This window comes from Rissa tridactyla, chromosome 1 (assembly GCF_028500815.1).
Source record: "Rissa tridactyla isolate bRisTri1 chromosome 1, bRisTri1.patW.cur.20221130, whole genome shotgun sequence".
NCBI classification, from domain to species: domain Eukaryota; kingdom Metazoa; phylum Chordata; class Aves; order Charadriiformes; family Laridae; genus Rissa; species Rissa tridactyla.
Genome location: NC_071466.1, coordinates 166,217,406 through 166,234,485, shown reverse-complemented (window position 1 = coordinate 166,234,485; position 17,080 = coordinate 166,217,406). Strand labels below are relative to the sequence as shown.

General features: G+C 43.3%; 1 protein-coding gene across 2 annotated transcripts; it reads left to right on the top strand.

The window, feature by feature from the left end:
* The first annotated feature begins 2,911 nt into the window (after positions 1-2,911).
* On the top strand, positions 2,912-16,409 carry WBP11 (WW domain binding protein 11). 2 transcript variants are annotated; one of them, XM_054189268.1, is made up of 12 exons: positions 2,912-3,143; positions 4,812-4,928; positions 5,764-5,795; positions 6,387-6,480; positions 6,857-7,053; positions 7,951-8,084; positions 9,423-9,622; positions 11,212-11,406; positions 12,034-12,135; positions 13,027-13,347; positions 14,467-14,649; positions 15,301-16,409. In XM_054189268.1, exons 2-12 carry the CDS (start codon positions 4,865-4,867, stop codon positions 15,732-15,734), a joined length of 1,956 nt encoding a protein of 651 aa, XP_054045243.1. In that variant the 5' UTR covers positions 2,912-3,143; positions 4,812-4,864; the 3' UTR covers positions 15,735-16,409. The 2 variants fall into 2 exon arrangements, with proteins under 2 accessions (XP_054045243.1, XP_054045244.1); XM_054189269.1 differs by lacking the exons at positions 2,912-3,143; positions 4,812-4,928; positions 5,764-5,795; positions 6,387-6,480 and adding an exon at positions 7,572-7,698 and having other exon boundaries at positions 6,920-7,053.
* The last annotated feature ends 671 nt before the right edge of the window (positions 16,410-17,080 follow it).

The following is a 17,080-nucleotide window of genomic DNA, read 5'->3' as shown; positions in this document are numbered from 1 at the left end:
ACAGAAAGCCCAGGGTTCCGGAGCATGGATGGGTGCTAGGAACTGACAAACTGGGACCAGTACAAGCTGCAGACTGGGCGATATGGGTCAGGAGAGGCAATTCAGATGAGGGAAAAAGCACTGCCTTGCCTCACACGAGGTATTGTGGTGGGTGACATGGTGACCCGAGGCATCGTTTCTCCAAGATGTGACATCTCCCTTCTCCTGACAGAAGTGGCACTCAGTTTAGAGGTACTTGTTTAGAGGCAAGAGACTGTCAATCAGTGGAACAGCGATATTTGAGTGTTGAAGTGGCAGGAGTCCCTGGCTCCTGCTGACTTTCTCTGTGCAAATGTACGTTTTTAATTTAGCAAGAAAACCTACCAGCTCTGTATATTTCTTTGCAAGATTGCCAATCACTGCTGTACGAGAATAACAGAGTCAAACAAAACCAAATCTGTTGTACTTTTCAGGCAGTTTGTCCATGTTTTCTTGAAAGCAAATTCCAAGCAGTGTCAGGGGAAGTGGGATACACAATAAAGAACATAAAGGTACACAATTCCTATTCACCTCTTGATAGATCCTTGTTCTTGGTGGGCTTAAAGGAAAGCTGGCTTGCCCGCAACAGCAGGTGTGGTAGGTGGCCTCATGCCCACGAGACGGTGGAAGACATTGAAGCTGTTAGAGGCTGGTTGGCAGCAGTCTGTCCCTCTGCTTATGAGGTAGGAGGTTGTGAGCTCACAGAGGCCAGGGCAGCATCCCCTGTCAGCTAGGAGAGCTGCCCGTGACCTCATAGAGAGGTATGGCAACATCCAGCTGTAACAAGGTGGTTCTGAGGTAAAAAATCTGCGGAGCAGCATGGGACCTTCCCAAACTCTTTCCCCCAATTCTAGCAATAAGAAAATCAATGGGATTTACTTGCATTACTAACAGTTACACACATGAACTGCATGCAGCATGCATCTAACCGGCTAGATGCAAGCGAGGGCACCCAGTGGAGCAGAAACAGCTTAGCTCTGTTTCTGCTTGGGAACTGAAACTCTATCCCACGAAGTAAGAAATAATTCCTGCTCTCTCTAGCCAGTCTTACACTTGGTCCTCCAGAGATGTCATAACCAGTCTGGGGTTAACCGGTCTGATGACGTTTATCCTCTAGACTCCCTGGAGCTGCCTCTTGGTGTGACAGAAATACCAAGTGAAAAATGTGAGAGGACTATTGTCCTCCAAGTCAGCAGACATTGCTGGGAGAAAGCAGTTAGGGCTGTGTCAGTACCACTGTCCCCACTGAGCTGTACTGTCGTGACAGAAGACCCCAAACCCTGTGAGGAGAGGCCAATCTGCAAAGCCTCAGCTGTCCCCCTCTCCAGTGACATGGTACACAGCAGGGATGTGCCATGGCCATAGCGTTCCCATCACACCCCTTCAAGCATTCTCCCTCTGCTCAGTTGGTTGTTGTGGACGAAGGATTAAGAATTAAAAATGTATAATGTGCGTGTTCCAAATAACAGCCCCAAAGAAGAAAAGAAATTGTAAACCAGCCAAAACCAGTCTAAGCTGCTTTCAAACCCCTGTAGAAACACTGGATGGTTGCAACCAAAATCTGCCCTGCAGCAAATTCTTTCTGGTAACAAGCACAATACAAAAGAAGAGGCCAAAGAGGCACAAGGTGGGGATGACTCTGCTGTGTGGCAGTGAGCAAGACTCCCTGAGAGCACTGAGAGCTTCCAAAGCCCTGGCTCTGAGGATGCCCCTGGGCTGGGCCATCTGCTAACATGGATTTTGTGCAGTTTGCAAGTAATGTTGGTGTTAATGCAACGTGCAGCTCATAGTCTTGCTTTTACCCACCCTGCAATGATCCTTCATAAAGTTCCAAGTTTGCTAATTAAGTCTCCAATATTTGAAAAACTGTAAGAATGTTGTGTTGCACAAGGGGTCCACCCAGAGCCAGGGGGTCTACACATTCAGCTCAGAGACCAGACCATCTCTGCTCCCAGGTGCATCTGCACATAGCAAAAATGTCCTTCCTACACCTCACTCCAGCACTGCAACTTTTTAAGCCTGCACCCACACGTTATTGCATGCTCCCTCCTTATTCATTGTGATGCAACTGGTATCCAAGGAGATGTTTCATGTATCCTTATTGTGGCTCTTCACGTGCCTGGGGACTTTTGCTAGGGGAGGCACTTTAAGCAGAACAGTTCCCACCAACTGTCCACCAGCCTCTGCAAAGGTGCTCACCAGTTTGCTGCAGGGGCTTCCACATCAGGGCGGGCTGCAGGAAAAGACAAGTAACAGAGTAGATCCTATACTGCCTCCTGGGATCAAACTAGCCCTCCTGTTCTCTTTGTATGGCCTGAACTGCCCAATGAACATCATCCACACGCTTTTCTCTAGCACTCCCCTGAAACAGCAGCTGGCACATGAGCCTAACAGGGGATGCCAGCCGTGCTGACAGGGGAGCCAAACCCAACCAGAAACACATGTAACATCCGAGTTTACCCGGAACTCCCCCTCCTTCAGCTCTCTGCCTTTATTCCCCACAAATAGAGACTTCTCACACGCTCCTCAGCTCCACTTTGTTCCAGGACGGGGCGGGAGGCCATTTTGCAGGCTCTCCCCAGGAGGACGCGGGGGAACAGCGGCCGCACTGAAGCGCTTCCCTTCTATCCCAGCCAATTTCCAGCACCGGCCGTAGCGCTCCCCCCCCTTCAAAGGCGTCCTACTTCCCATACCCCTCCCTGAGTGCGCCTTCCACCGCCCCTGGGGCCGGCAGGGAGCCACCAGCCCCCAATCCCCGTTCCGGCTCCGGCCGCCTGAGGGGCCGGGCTCAACGGCCGCCCGCAACGGCCCACGCCGCTCACGTGATCCCCGGCACGCGCGCGGGGCCTCGAGCCACGCCCCCCTCCGGCTCACCCGCCGGCCCGACCATAGAGGAACCTCCGAGCGGGGCAGAAAAGAGCCGCGGAATTATAGAATCGGGGGACGGCGCGGTAAAGGCCTCGCTTCCGGAGCGCAGTTCTGCGCGGCGCGGCAGTCGCGCTTTACGGCGGCGCGCCACTCGGTCCCTGTTCAAGATGGCGGTGGGGCCGCGGCGGCAAGGAGCGAGGGGGTTATAGAGGCCGCTGCAGCGGGAGGGAACCGGGCCGCCCCGGTCGGGCGGAGGGGTGAGAGGAGCGGGACGGGACGGGACGGGGCTGGGCGGGGAGAGAGAAGGGGAAGGGAAGCGAGGAGAAGGCGGCGGTGGCGGCGGTTTGCTCTACCGCCTTCTCTTCCTCCCTCCGTCGGGGGAGGAGGGGAGGCTTTCGGGTGCCTCATGGGAGACTTTCCGCCTCGTTCCCCAGTGGCCAAAAAAATCTTAAGTTTAGTGGTTGGTGTCCCCCCCATCGTCTGTTAACTTGTTGGAGCTCTTTGCTTTGTGTCTTGAAAGGATTTGGGATCGAGGCTTCAGAAGTTTATTCTTTTTCCCTTTACATGTTAGAAATCTGGGAAATGCGGGGTGCACATGAAACTCCTGTTCAGTGAGGCTCGCACCTAAAGAAATGATAGTGTCTTGCAATAAAGTCAGTGGAATCTTATAAGTAGGAAATATGTTATCGGTGATCAGAAATTGTGGGGTGCTCTTGAAAACATCAGGCCAACTGTGAGCATAGCCCGGTAGTATGAGTCATGAGCAAAGCTCTGTAGATTTTTACTAGTCAGTACAATGAATGTGGTCAGTTACTGGAGCTCATTAGGAACCCCTTTTATGAGGCCTTGAAGTACTAAATGAGACGCTGCTTGAATTTCTTCTTCGGGGTTAAGGGGAGGCACATCATTTAGTGTTTTAAAAGTGGCATCTTCTGTAATTAGGAAGAAGGATGCACATTTGGCGACTGCAGTGAGGCAGCGGAGAACTTTGGACTTAACTTGTGAATACTTTCACTTTGGTCGAGATACGTTTGGATGCAGTGTGGTGACTAGAAAGCTGTATCCCATCAACTCCCAAATTTCAGAGGGTGTTTTAGATTTTCGGGTGGAATCTGTTGTGTGCTGTGTCTTCTTTTTTTTTCTTTTTTGGATGGTGTTTTGGCAAGGAAGTAGGGGTGGAGGTGGAGGGAGATTATAGCTGTGAGAGAGGCAACATGACTGGCTGTAGTTTGGACACTTACGTAGTCATCTGTAAGTTGAAGAAATGTCTAAAGTCAGGAAGTAATTATTTCCAGAATAACCTTCTCTGATAATCATAACACAGTTTGAAATAATACTGGTGGAGGTAGAGAGCATAAGGGCAGTTGGGATAGCATTGGTCTATGGAGAAGAGAAGACGACATGCATGTGTGTGCAGAACATTTGCTGATGGATAAAATTGTTGCTGGGGGGAGAAATCAAGGACAGGTTAAAAGTCTGAGGAAAGGAGAAAATTTGTGGGAAACATTTTAAATAGAGAGGAATGGAAAGGTAAAAATTGAAGAGCTTTTATGAGAGTAAAGGAAAAGCTAGAAGGACTCTGATATGGTCTTAGGAAAATAGGATGTGTTTTTCTCCTTCCCCTGTGCACTCTGTAGTGTAAGCAAAGAAGGTTCTTGGTTTTCCTCTTGGAATGAATAACAATCTAGTTGATGTTTAAAGTAGGTACTTAGCAAAATAGTAGTAACTAGGTACTTAATTAAATAGTAGTGCTTAGTTAAACTAGGGTGTTTTTTATGTGAATGTCTGAGCTTTTAGTAGTGTTTGAGGACCTCACGAGTATTTAAGGTTTTTGAGGGAGCAACCTGCATGTATTTCTTCTCTCAAGAAATAAGCATACTCAAGCTACTGGTACATAGGACCTGAAACCATGTTATCTTTTCTAGGTCTCTCCCTCGTTTTAAAATTTCTTTTTTGAGGTGGAAGGAAAAAAGTCAAAATGGGGCGAAGATCTACATCATCCACCAAGAGTGGGAAGTTTATGAATCCCACGGATCAGGCCCGTAAGTATCTATAAAAGCTAAGCAAGTGGGAAAGGGGGGGTCCTAGGGAAGCAGGTAAAAAGTTTTCTCTGAAGATAAGAAGCTCACTTGTGAATCAGAACTGAGTTTCCCTAATTTAAAAAATATCTTGGCTTTGACTGATGTAGAAACTTCCTGAGAAGGCTGCTTGCTTGCATGCTGTTGTTTCTCTGCAGTATTTACCTCTTAATTTTTACTGTAATTATCAGCATTCAAAGGTCTTTGTACTTAGTTGTTGGTTAAACTGAAGACTGCTGCTTGGGACAGTGTTAATCTGTCTGAAGCTAGAATTTGAGGAACAAGTCAAATTTTGCAAGTGGTCTTGTTAGTTGAGGGAGTCGTCACACTGTGTTTTTCCTTTTGGTAACATGCCAGATATTGTCAATGCTAAGCAGATAAAGAAAATCCAGACTTCCATGGTGATTATGCTTTATGTCACATGTGTGTTCAAAGCCAACATATTTTTAAAGTGCATTGTCAGATGGCTCTGTTACAGCTTCTAGGCAGCAATCCTTTCATGACTGCACACACATGCTATGACACTTGCTGCCTATTGTTCTTTTCTGTGTAGAAACACTCCTGCTTCTGGAGACACAAAGACTGCTTTGTCTCCTTTCTTTTCTGTATAACACACATGAGAGAGAAATCTATTTCATGCTGTGTTTCACTCTCACTGGGAAGATGAGTGCAAAAGTTACACACTCTCTAAAATGAGTGAACTGTTGAGAAACAGTACTAATCTTGATGAAGGAAAGGTTCTTCATGAATTTGGTTGTCTCTTTCAAGTTGTTATTTTCTCTTTACCCCTCCTCTCTAGGTAAGGAGGCTCGGAAGAGAGAGCTAAAGAAGGTAAATAAAGAGATCAGAAATGTTTACTTGGCATTCTCTGTACTATGTATCATGTTTGTGATTGTAATGGGCCATGGCTGATGGGGAGACTACAGATGTTTTGGTTGATATCCTAAGATTGACTTTGGCAAACACTGTCCAAACAAGTAGTTTTTAAAATAAAAAAAAAAAATAGAAATCTTGTTTTGAGTAACTATATCTCATCATCTACTATTTTTTAACTTGTGATGATTGCAGCTTTCTGAAACATTATTTTAAGTATTTGGGAATTAAAAAAACCCAACCAAACACCAAATCAATTACCCAAGACTCGCATACCTTTTAGTGTGTTGTACTGTATACCTTTTGTCAGTTTGTTATCTTGTTGATTGTATGTGTCTTAATTGGAGCGACTGAATTATAGGAGCATTTGTAAATAGCAAGATAGTGGATCTGTTTGCTGCTGATTTGTGCTGTGGTGAATATTTGCAGGGCATTTTGAGACACATTTTTTTTCTGCAGACTGGGAATATTGGGAGGGGAGTATGTGGTACAAATGTTCTGTCTCTCTTGTGACACTCTTCTGATCTGCTTGATCTCTGATTTTTTTAGAACAAAAAGCAACGAATGATGGTACGAGCAGCTGTATTGAAGATGAAAGATCCAAAGCAGATTATCCGGGACATGGAGAAATTGGATGAGATGGGTGAGTGAGACGTACCAGGTGTTGGACTTAGGCAATGGCTTATGTAGACACATAACATAATTTTAAGGGATGACTGGGAGACTAAAATAGAGTAACCTTTTTCCTTTCCTGTTAGAAGGGGAGATTCTATGAATAATTGGGGATTGATTGTGATTTAAGGTGATGTGGTGCCATCAAAGATGACTTTTTTTCTAAGAAGGTGGCTGATAAAAAGCATGAGTAGTAACTTGGAAGTTGGAGGGGATTGTCATAAAGCTGAAGACTTCCTGAAGATAAGGGTTGGACATTGTTTGCTTTGAAGTTGTTTTGATTCTTCACAGTTGTGCAGTAGAGTAACTTATGAATTTTTGGGTTATTTTTTGCTGTCTTGGATTAGAGTTTAACCCAGTACAGCAGCCACAACTTAATGAAAAAGTACTAAAGGATAAACGCAAAAAACTCCGTGAGACTTTTGAGCGCATCTTGCGGCTCTACGAGAAGGAGAATCCTGACATCTACAAAGAACTGCGCAAATTGGAAGTGGAGTATGAGCAAAAGAGATCACAACTCAGCCAGTATTTTGATGCTGTCAAGGTAATGCTTATTGTATTTCAGACTTGTGACTGTGGCAGTGTATACTATTTGTCTGCTCTTTAGGTGTGACAGTTACAAAGGAAGGGAACTTTATAAGAGGCAAGTGTATATGTTGTGTGGCCCATATTAAGTACTTGCGTTAATTGTCATAGTATCTCTGGTTACAGCATTTTAGTGAGGACAGCGTGAGGGTTGTCAAGTCTGTATTTATCTGATATTGATTTAATTCAACAAGAAATTACAAGGGAAAGGGAAGTTTATGTTTTAAATTAACAATGTGAGAATTTTTCTGTGTCAAAGAGAGTGAGCCAGTGAGTGTGCAGTTGATATTTCTGTGAATTTCTTCTAAATCTGTTTCTGGAAATAGTGAGAATCTTTTGGCTTTCCTTTAAAGAGGTTTCTTTGACATTTTTCCCTACCATATTGGAGAACATAATGTTTTCCAAGTGCAAGTATCTGTAAGATTTTTCTTTTTTTTTCTTTTTTTTTTTTTTTTTGTCTTTGTTTGGAATATGCAGCAGCCTGTGATGTGTGCCTTCTGGATACTCATAAAATACAGGTGTATGTGTCTGCAGTCCCTTTTGGGGACTGAAGGTCTAAATGGAGATGGAAACCCAACTGGATTTTGACCAAAGCCTTTCATGGGTGCGCTGTGTGTGCTTTGTTTTGTGTTGAGAGCTTTTACTGTTGACTTTTTTCCCAAATGTCTTTCATGAACTGCTGCAAAATAACATGCCCTAAGAACAGACACCTTTGGCAAGTGATGGTATGTCCCGTGTGTTCTGTACTCTGAAAGGTCATAAGGTTGTGTGGTAGCTTCTGTGGGAATAACTAATTATAATAATATTATTATTAATACAATATTAATATTATTATATTTTGTTCTTTTTTCCCCAGAATGCTCAACATGTTGAAGTGGAGAGTATCCCCTTACCAGATATGCCGCATGCTCCCTCCAACATTCTCATACAGGACATTCCCCTTCCAGGGGCTCAACCACCTTCTATCCTCAAGAAGACATCAGCCTATGGGTAAGTGGAAAAAGAAACTTGAAGGGGAAGTAAAAAAAGAGCACTCTTATTACTGGGGAGGAGCTAGGGGTAGAAGCAGAGGTAATATTGACTAGCAGAAATCGGGAATCCTGTGCAAATGAATTGCACTTTCTTTTAACCAAAGCCCTTTAATCTTTCCCTACTATTACTGGCTTTTGTTTAAATTGCTTTGAGTAATAAGCTATGTCTTCTCGCATTTGTCTTTCTGCATATCAGTAAAACTTAAAGCCCTGCCAGTTTGAACATAAGTTCCCCTTAAATTGAGGTATATGTGTTATTTTGTCATGCTAGTATATTCAGTTTAAGCTCCTAGTTTACTTGTGTCCTGGGTTGAGCAACAGAGGACTAATTTATCTTCTAATGCTTGGGAAAATGCCCTTTTAGAAGACTTTAGTGTCTGAATTTGTGAAAATATTTACTTTATAGCCACCTAGGCTGTGTGGTATTCAAGGTCTCAGTGTTTTTGAGCTTTGCCAAGTGCAGGGGTGAGGAGGAGTGAGGCCTGAGCACTTGACCCAGGCTGGATGACAGGATTATTTCATACCATGAATGTCACATTCAATATAAATTAGAAAGTTTGCTGCGTAGTTTTGTCTCTCCCTTGATGGCAGTTGTCCAGAGAACTTTTTGCCCTGGTACCGGACCCCTGAGCCCTTCCCTTCCTCCTGAAGCCATAGTGCTTGCAATGTCTGACATTTGCTGTCCAGTGCTGGGAGTGCACAGCTCCCTACTGATAGAATGGGCTGAGTATAATCCTTGTGTATTTTATGTTGGTATCGGGATCAATACTGGTTCTTTAGCATTAATTTTAATTATTTACTCTTATCCTATAAAATCTATTTATATTTCAGCCCTTGTGTTTCCTTGTTTTCCACAATTCCCCCTCTCAGGTGGAGAGTGGTCATCGGGTGATAGAATAATTGTCTAAACAACAATAAATTGTTATGGGTTTTCTCAAACCATAACAACTTGTTTATCAGTTTTCTTGTTCTGCTACTAGTTCTTCCTATTTCTTTATGAATGGCCTTCTATTTTCATCAACTTTGTGGCTACTTCATTCCGCTTCAGTGGTGGGATTCAATCCTTGCCTTTTTTTCCAGTCTCCTCTGTGGTTGCCTTCTGAAAACCTTGCTTTTGTCTGATCTTCAGCAGTCGTGTCTTTGTACGAGGCTGTAAACTCCTTGGGAAAAATCTATACTTTATAAATGCTCATGTTTCTTTTTAGAAGCTGTGTAGGAGAGAAGGATAAAGAATTTTATTAAGTGCGTGTTTGCATGTTTGTGTTCCTACATTTCTAATTTCCTTTTTTATTTCCAGACCACCAGTTCGGTCCATCTCTGTACTTCCTCCTCCTGGGCTTGGTGTTCCACGTTTACCTCCAGGCAGGAAGCCCCCTGGACCTCCTCCAGGGCCACCCCCGCCTCAAGTCCTACAGATGTATGGCCGTAAAGTGGGTTTCACCTTGGAGATGGCTCCTCGAAGGCGAGAAGAGGAGATTTCTTACAGTTCTGAAGCAGGTAAGGGCTTTCCTATTACTGTCTGGGGTTTTCCTTGACCTCTCTATTTTGCTATGGATAATACTGCTGTGAACATAGAGTGCCCTAGATAAGGCATTCTCTGGGCAATATGGGTGTTAATAGTACTTGAAGGACTCTTCTTAAGTGACTGCACCTCTGAGGTGATTCCGCTATATTTCATAATATCTGCAATTTTGGTATCAGCTCTGTTTTTAAATGTTGTAACTTCTAATTACAACTTTCAGATTTTTTTTTTGTTAGGTTTCACAGATTGGATATTTTCCCACGTAGTCTTAACAGTGTTGAAACATTGCACATGTTATCCCTTGAGAATAGCTGGGGTTTTTTAAGGAAGTCTTCCTTTTTCAAAATGTCGTGGTTTTGGCCGGAGTGGCCAATCAGAACGACAGATGGCCCTCCCCCCTGTCTATCCTCAGAGAGCAGAGGAAGAAATAAGGAGATTTACGAGTTTAGAAAAAAGAACTAAACTACTTTAATGAAAATAATAATAAATAAGGAAATAAGAAATAATAATAAAATAAAAAAAAGTGTACAATATATACAAAACCGTATCCAGCTCCTGGGATGACGATCGCGTCACCAGCAGACACAGGGAAAGTCCCAGACTGGAGTCAGCGACAGACAGGAGCTGAATTCTGGCACTAGAGTCAGGAATGCTCAGATCAGGATCAAAGGCAGACGAACAGACAGGGTCCTCCTCAGATGTTGGCCATTGAAGAAAAAAAAAAACGAGCCAGAGCAGCCTTGCCCCTTTGATCCCTCAGCTTTTATACTGAGCGTGATGCATATGGGATGGAATACCCTGTTGGTCAGTTTTGGGTCATCTGTCCTGTCCGCTCCTCCCTGCAGATGGGACCCCTCTACGCTTCTCTGCTTCCGACCCTCTAATGGGGCAAACGGTGAAGTTAGCTGACCTTGGTTGTTACAGCAATAAGTATAAGCAAGAGCCTCTGTGCATACCATTCCCTGGTGTAATCAGGTCTTATCACTCTGAGAATGAACAGTTTCTGAACAATATGCTGTTAATTTCAGGCTTTAGTCAGTTAGAAGAGGCCCAGCTAAAAAGTAAAATTACAAATCAGAAAATTGGTTCTGTTTTACCTCAAACCAGGACACAAAAAAAAAACCCCAAACCACCAGACCAATAACAAAAACACCAACTGACCCTGGATATGCTTTTGTGGAGGGAAACTAGGTCCTCCTTGTCACACAGTTGTTGTATCATCCTTAGAATTTTTTGTTAATGGGTAGATCAGCTTTATTGCATACCAGAAAGCATCAAAGTATTTCAATGGTGGGTGATTGGTGAATAGAAATGAACTAATGAGTTGCAGATAGGAGTTGCCTTCACTTGTTTGCTGTGCAAATTAACCAGCTGGTTAATAGGAAATCTTATAAATAAACTCCCTGGAATATTCTTTCAGAATATGTGCTAAACAGTAAAGGCTTGACAATATGTCTGTGCTGTTGCTAGGGGGATTTTGCTAACTGTAGAAATACAAAATAGTTTGTCTTTCAAACCAGTGTATTTGTAGTTAATGCATTTCCTGATACTTTGTTTCCTGCAGGACAGCGAGGGCACGATGATGATATGTCCAGTACCAGCGAAGACGAAGGTTATCCTGAGGATATGGATCAAGACAAGCACGATGAGAGTAGTGATGATAGTGACAGCGATAGGTCAGATGCAGACAGTGAAGGCGAGGACTTCCTGCATCGTGATAATGATAAGGAGAGGGAAGGTGGCGAAGAAAAGAAATCAGGTATGATGGAAAGTTATAGATTGGGGGCTGTTTTTTTTTTTTTTCTTTCCCAAAAGAGAAACAGTACTTAATAGAGTTTGTGTCTGTTGTCTGTTTTCCTGACTGGCAGGGAAAGTAATTTGTGTAGCCAGCTAATTGTTCTAACTTACCGAAATCCCAGCTGAAGAATTTTTATTAGTAAATGAATCAGAAGCTATTTGGAAGTGAAGCATCTTTTTCAGATGGACCTGTTTTCTTAGCAGTTGCGTTAGTTTAGTAAGGTTGCAAGCCATTTTTCACCTGAAGCATTGAATTGGCAGGGTACCCTACAAAGATTAAGCCTCAGTGTAAAATACGCTTACTCTTTGGTGACATGAACAACTAAGACAACTAAATTGCATGCTGCTAATGCTTTTTGACAATATTTTTTTTCTTGCTTAGGGTAGACCAATTGATAGTGAATACTATCTTAGCAAAGCTTCAAATAATCAATAACACCAATATTAACCCTTATATAAGGAGCATTGCTATGTTACAATGATACATTACCCATATCAGGTAGAAGACTTAAATCTATCTGATTTTTATTGTTTTCTCTATTTTATTATATTTCTCTTACCACCCTTGCCTATGCTTTGCTTTCCCCAGGTCATAGCGTACGGTTTGCAGACATGCCTGGGAAGTCACGAAAAAAGAAAAAGAACATGAAAGAACTGACTCCGCTTCAAGCCATGATGTTACGAATGGCAGGTGAGTGAGGTGGATGTATTAAGTGGAGATATGCCATTAGGCTTCCAGTTAAGGTTTCTCTGGTGAACTTACTTTGCACAGTTTTTATTTTATAGAGTAAATATTTTACTGTCATAATGTAGGATCTGCTAAGAGTATAAGCTGTGGTTAGGTATTTGGGTTTTTTTAAATTCTTTTTGGTCTAGTAGTGTGTGTGTTTTTCATAGCAGAGTTAAAGTTACAGTGGCAATTTATGGGGTTTTTTGAGGTACCGAGATTTCTTTTTTGTCTAAATTTTATCTAGCTTAACTTCTAAACTATTTCTCAAACGAAATATGAACCTCTTAGCGAAAAAGAAAGGGTGAGATTGTCTATGGGCTCAGTCTGTAACCTGTAAGGATTTGTGCTCCCTAAAAATATCTTTTTGCAGAAATAAGTTAACCAATAAAGTAAAGACACTTTTTGTTTGGTTGGTTTGGAAAGACACCCCAGTATCTTTCAAAGCTGCTGGACTTTCTTGGACATGGGCGTTGTGCTTATTTTGAGGTCATGTCCCCATTCTCCTCTCTCCCCAAAAACTCCATAAACCGTAGATTGAAATAGGTGCAGTTCGGGTTGGTAGTAGAAGTTTCAGCACCCACAAGAACACATTGCTCTTAGTGGCAGAGCTCTATCTAGAACAGAGATTTTTTTATTATTTTTTTTCCTTTCTTTTTTTCTTTTTCTGTTTAACAATAAGATGTGGTTGGTTTTCTTTCCTTTAAGTAAGGTTTATCTTTTTCTTCTTTTTATTTGGTTTATCTTTCTTTTTCTTCTTTCTATTTTATTCTGTGTGCTCAAGTTCTCTGCTCTCTGATAATTCACAAAGGTACTACCTGTGAACTGATTTTATAAGTATATCTCCATTTCCAGGTCAGGAAATCCCAGAAGAAGGGAGAGAAGTGGAGGAATATTCAGAAGAAGAGGAGGAGGAGGAAGAGGACTCAGAATCTGAAGAGACATCACAACAACAACAGCAGCAGCAGCAGCAACTCAGTGAGGATGCTCTTGCAGAGAGTGGGTCATCTACTGCAACCTCCCAGGCACAACAGCAGCAACCGCCTCCACAGCCTGTTCCTCCAACTCAGATACAGGCACCTCCTATGCCTGGGCCACCTCCGCTAGGACCACCTCCAGCCCCTCCACTGAGGCCCCCAGGCCCACCCACTGGCCTTCCTCCTGGCCCTCCACCAGGTGAATACTTGACTTACTCTGGTTTGAAGGATGCAAGCTCTCAGTACTACAGACAGAGTATCAGTTTGGGAGTTTTTAAGCTTCAGAACGTGTTGCAGATGAGGTACAGGAGCCCGATGTGGTACTTGCTGAGACCTGTGTGAGCTCTTCTCTGGTCAGTCTGTTGTTGCTGTACTGTGCTTGTGATGCATCAGGCACCTGTAGCTGTAGTCGGCCTGATGGGCATTGGCTTATTTGTTATCAGTAACACTGTGAGGCAGCTGCAGAGCCAGTGTTGGAGTAAGAAGACCAAGGCCTGGTGCCACGTACCTCTCCAGTGTTGTTGGTTGTTTTTTTTTTTCCTTTCTTGTGTTGTTGCCCTCAAACCCTATGCTGAACAAGACATGCTAAAGAGGCTTGGGAGCCACTGGCCTAGTTATGGGCTTTGATGTTGGTTTTTTTTTTTTTTTTTTGGTATTTTTTAACAAGCTGTGTTGTGAAGGCTTCTACCACCTGAATGTATTTCAGCCTTGTTAGGGAAGAAAACTGTCCTCAGATGAAATAAGTACTAAATTTGAATATATGTCAATATTAGACTGCCTGGAGACTACTAGCAATGGGGCCAATCAGTGACTCTCTTTTTTTATAGTGTGTGGAGGTTTTTGAGGGCAAACACTTGAGGTGTTTTTGATTTAGAGGAAGACAGCAGCTTATTTTCTATAAGTTAATGGGGTTACCATATAGCTGAACTGGACAACAGTAACAAGCTTTTTTGTGATTAAAAAAAGTGTGTAAATCTGTCTCTTGAATTCTTACTTTACATTGCCTCAAAAGAGTTACTTTCAGTAGAGCAAAACTACTTATTACTTCCCAGGCCAGAAGGGCCATCAAATGCCAGAGTGAAAAATTCTTTCAATTTTAGCTGTTTGAATTCCAGCAACCTCAGATCAGTAGTTGTTCTCTGCTATTGTTTCATTACATGGGGAAGAGCCCTTTAGAAGGTCAGTTTAACCTGGCAGCTGGCTAGCATTAGAACAGCTTTCAAGTGCCTGTTGAGGATCTTTAATATTAGTTGATGAATAGTTTGGGGTTTTCTTAACCATGACCTAAATTTCTCTTCATTTGTGTGCGTGCTTTCAGGAGCTCCTCCTTTCCTGAGGCCTCCTGGCTTACCAGGACTGCGTGGGCCTTTACCTCGACTTCTACCACCGGGCCCTCCACCTGGGCGACCACCTGGCCCTCCCCCAGGCCCGCCACCAGGTTTGCCCCCAGGTCCTCCTCCACGTGGGCCTCCTCCTCGACTGCCCCCACCTGCCCCACCAGGTAAAGTATTCTGTTTGCTTCAGCACCAAGTCTCTCCCTGCTTTAGTTTCCTAGTTTTTGATGCGGTGACAAAGCCAGAAGTAGAAGTGGTTACCAGTTTGCCGTTGTTCCTGTCTGTGTGGCTACATTGGGCTGTGTCTTTTTCTGTGTAATAAGAAGAAGTAATTCCATACTGTCCCGCGTAGTTTGGTAGCAAGAATTCTGTCCTCAAAAAGGGAATTTCAGAATTTGAACTTCTGCTGGACTGTTTCTGTGTAACCCCTGGGTGCTATAATAGTGCTACACTTAATGAGTTGGAGATAGGGATATTTATTTTTTCTGCCTGGTCAGACATTTCAGATGACCCTGAAATTCCAATGGGATGGGTCATCAAGAACATTTATTTTCAGATTATAACTTTAAAATTTGAAAGGGAGCAATACACAGGCTCCTGTAGCTTTCAAAATGTGAGGAGCAGCATCATTTTCAACCCAGCGTTTGGTGCAGGGTTGAAGACATTTTTATTTTTTAAAGCCAGTGCTGCTGCATTTTGTCGGGTGTTTTTTTGTTTTGTTTTTCCTTCTTGGCTTTCTGAGCCTTTGCACTTTTTTGACCAAAGATTTTAAGACTCCCAGGTGTGGAGTCAGCTCATGCTTTTTCTTCTTCTCACAGGTATCCCTCCTCCTCGCCCAGGTATGTTACGGCCACCTCTGGTGCCTCCATTAGGACCTGCCCCACCTGGTCTCTTCCCACCAGCTCCCATTCCAAATCCTGGAGTACTGAGTGCCCCACCCAGCTTGATTCAGCGCCCCAAGGCGGATGACACCAGTGCGGCCACCATTGAGAAGAAAGCTACGGCCACTATCAGTGCCAAGCCGCAGATCACTAACCCCAAGGCAGAGATCACTCGCTTTGTGCCCACTGCCTTGCGAGTGCGCCGGGAAAATAAAGGGGCTTCTGCTGCCTCCCAGAGAAAACAGGATGATGAGCCTGCTCTCCCATTAACCAAAGCTGCCCCTAAGGCTGGATCATCTGCCCCTATCTCTGTACAGACAAAGGATGATGTGTATGAAGCCTTCATGAAAGAAATGGAAGGTCTCCTGTGACCTGTCATAGTCCTAGTTAGCTTTCCTGCCCCTCAACACAGATCAGACCACCGCGGAGGGAGGAGAAGGAAAGGTCCTCCTGCAAGCAATGAAAGGGCTTGCATGACAGGGAATAGTTGCCTACCCACAGGTTAACTTGCCAGTATGCTCTGAGTAGAGACCGCTGCAGATGAAGTGTGGCTGAAAACCTCCTTTCAGAGGTGGCATGTCCACTCGCTGGGAGGAAATTACTGTCAAGAAGGTGACGCTGCTTTCCTCAAGTCCTCCCCCTTCCTTGGAGGGAGATAATGGTACTCTGGGGAGGGGGAGTGTGGGAGTGGGGAGGTGACTATGCTCTGCCTGAATCCTTGCACATCCTGAATGCTCTGGGAGGGTAGTGGAACAGGTTTTTAAGGAGATGGAAAAGTGTTGGTGGCATTTCATACGCATATGGTTGTCCAGTTTTTATTTTCTGTACTGTTCTTTTCTGTAAATATTTTATAATCCTGTTTTTTAGTTGCAGTGAGATTGATCAATCATCTTTCTTCCAGGGTAGTCAGGGAGGTAATTTGTTGCGTATACTGTACACTGGAATTCTGCACCCTGTCCCCTTTATGGTCATCTTGATGGCTTTTCATCGACAGGGGAAACTTCATTTTGTCTTGTGAGAGACAATAAATGTTCAGTGTATCAAAATACTGGTTTCCTTGTGATCTGTCTAAAAGTAGTGTGTAGGTGGAAAGGGGGGAGATTCTTTGCTGGCCTTGGGGGAAGGTAGAGGCTTTCTGAACCTCAAAAAAGAAAAGCAATAGCTATGTTATTTATAACATACTTTTTTTTTTTTTTTTTTTTTTTTAGCCAAAGTTTGGCTATATTCTTGTTTTTAAGTTCCTAAACATCTCTTTCAGCCTTTGCTGGTAGCTGGTAGAAACTTGTCCTGAAGTACAAAGCAACTTTTTACATACTCTTATTGAAAGGTTTATGTCATATCAAGTCTTGGATACACGCTGGATGCATCTTGGATGGACTATCTTATGCAAAAATTGGTAAACAATTTTAATTCTAAGAGCTTGACAGGTAATTTTAGTTGTGGAAAATCTCTGATTTCAAACTCTCTGAAGTTAGTCATTTTTAAAGTGCAGATATCACATTTCCAGCTTAAAGCATTCTTCTTCTATTTTGGTGGAAGTATTCCTTTAGCTTTATTGACTATGCTGACAGAGCCAAATATTCCAGTAACCCTTACTGCATGCAAGAAATGAATCTTTATTCTCATTTGAAACAGACTGCAAAATCTCCAGGGATCTTGTAAACAAATCAGTTTTAAGACCAATGGGATCAGTTGTGTGGGTAATATGTCTTTCCCA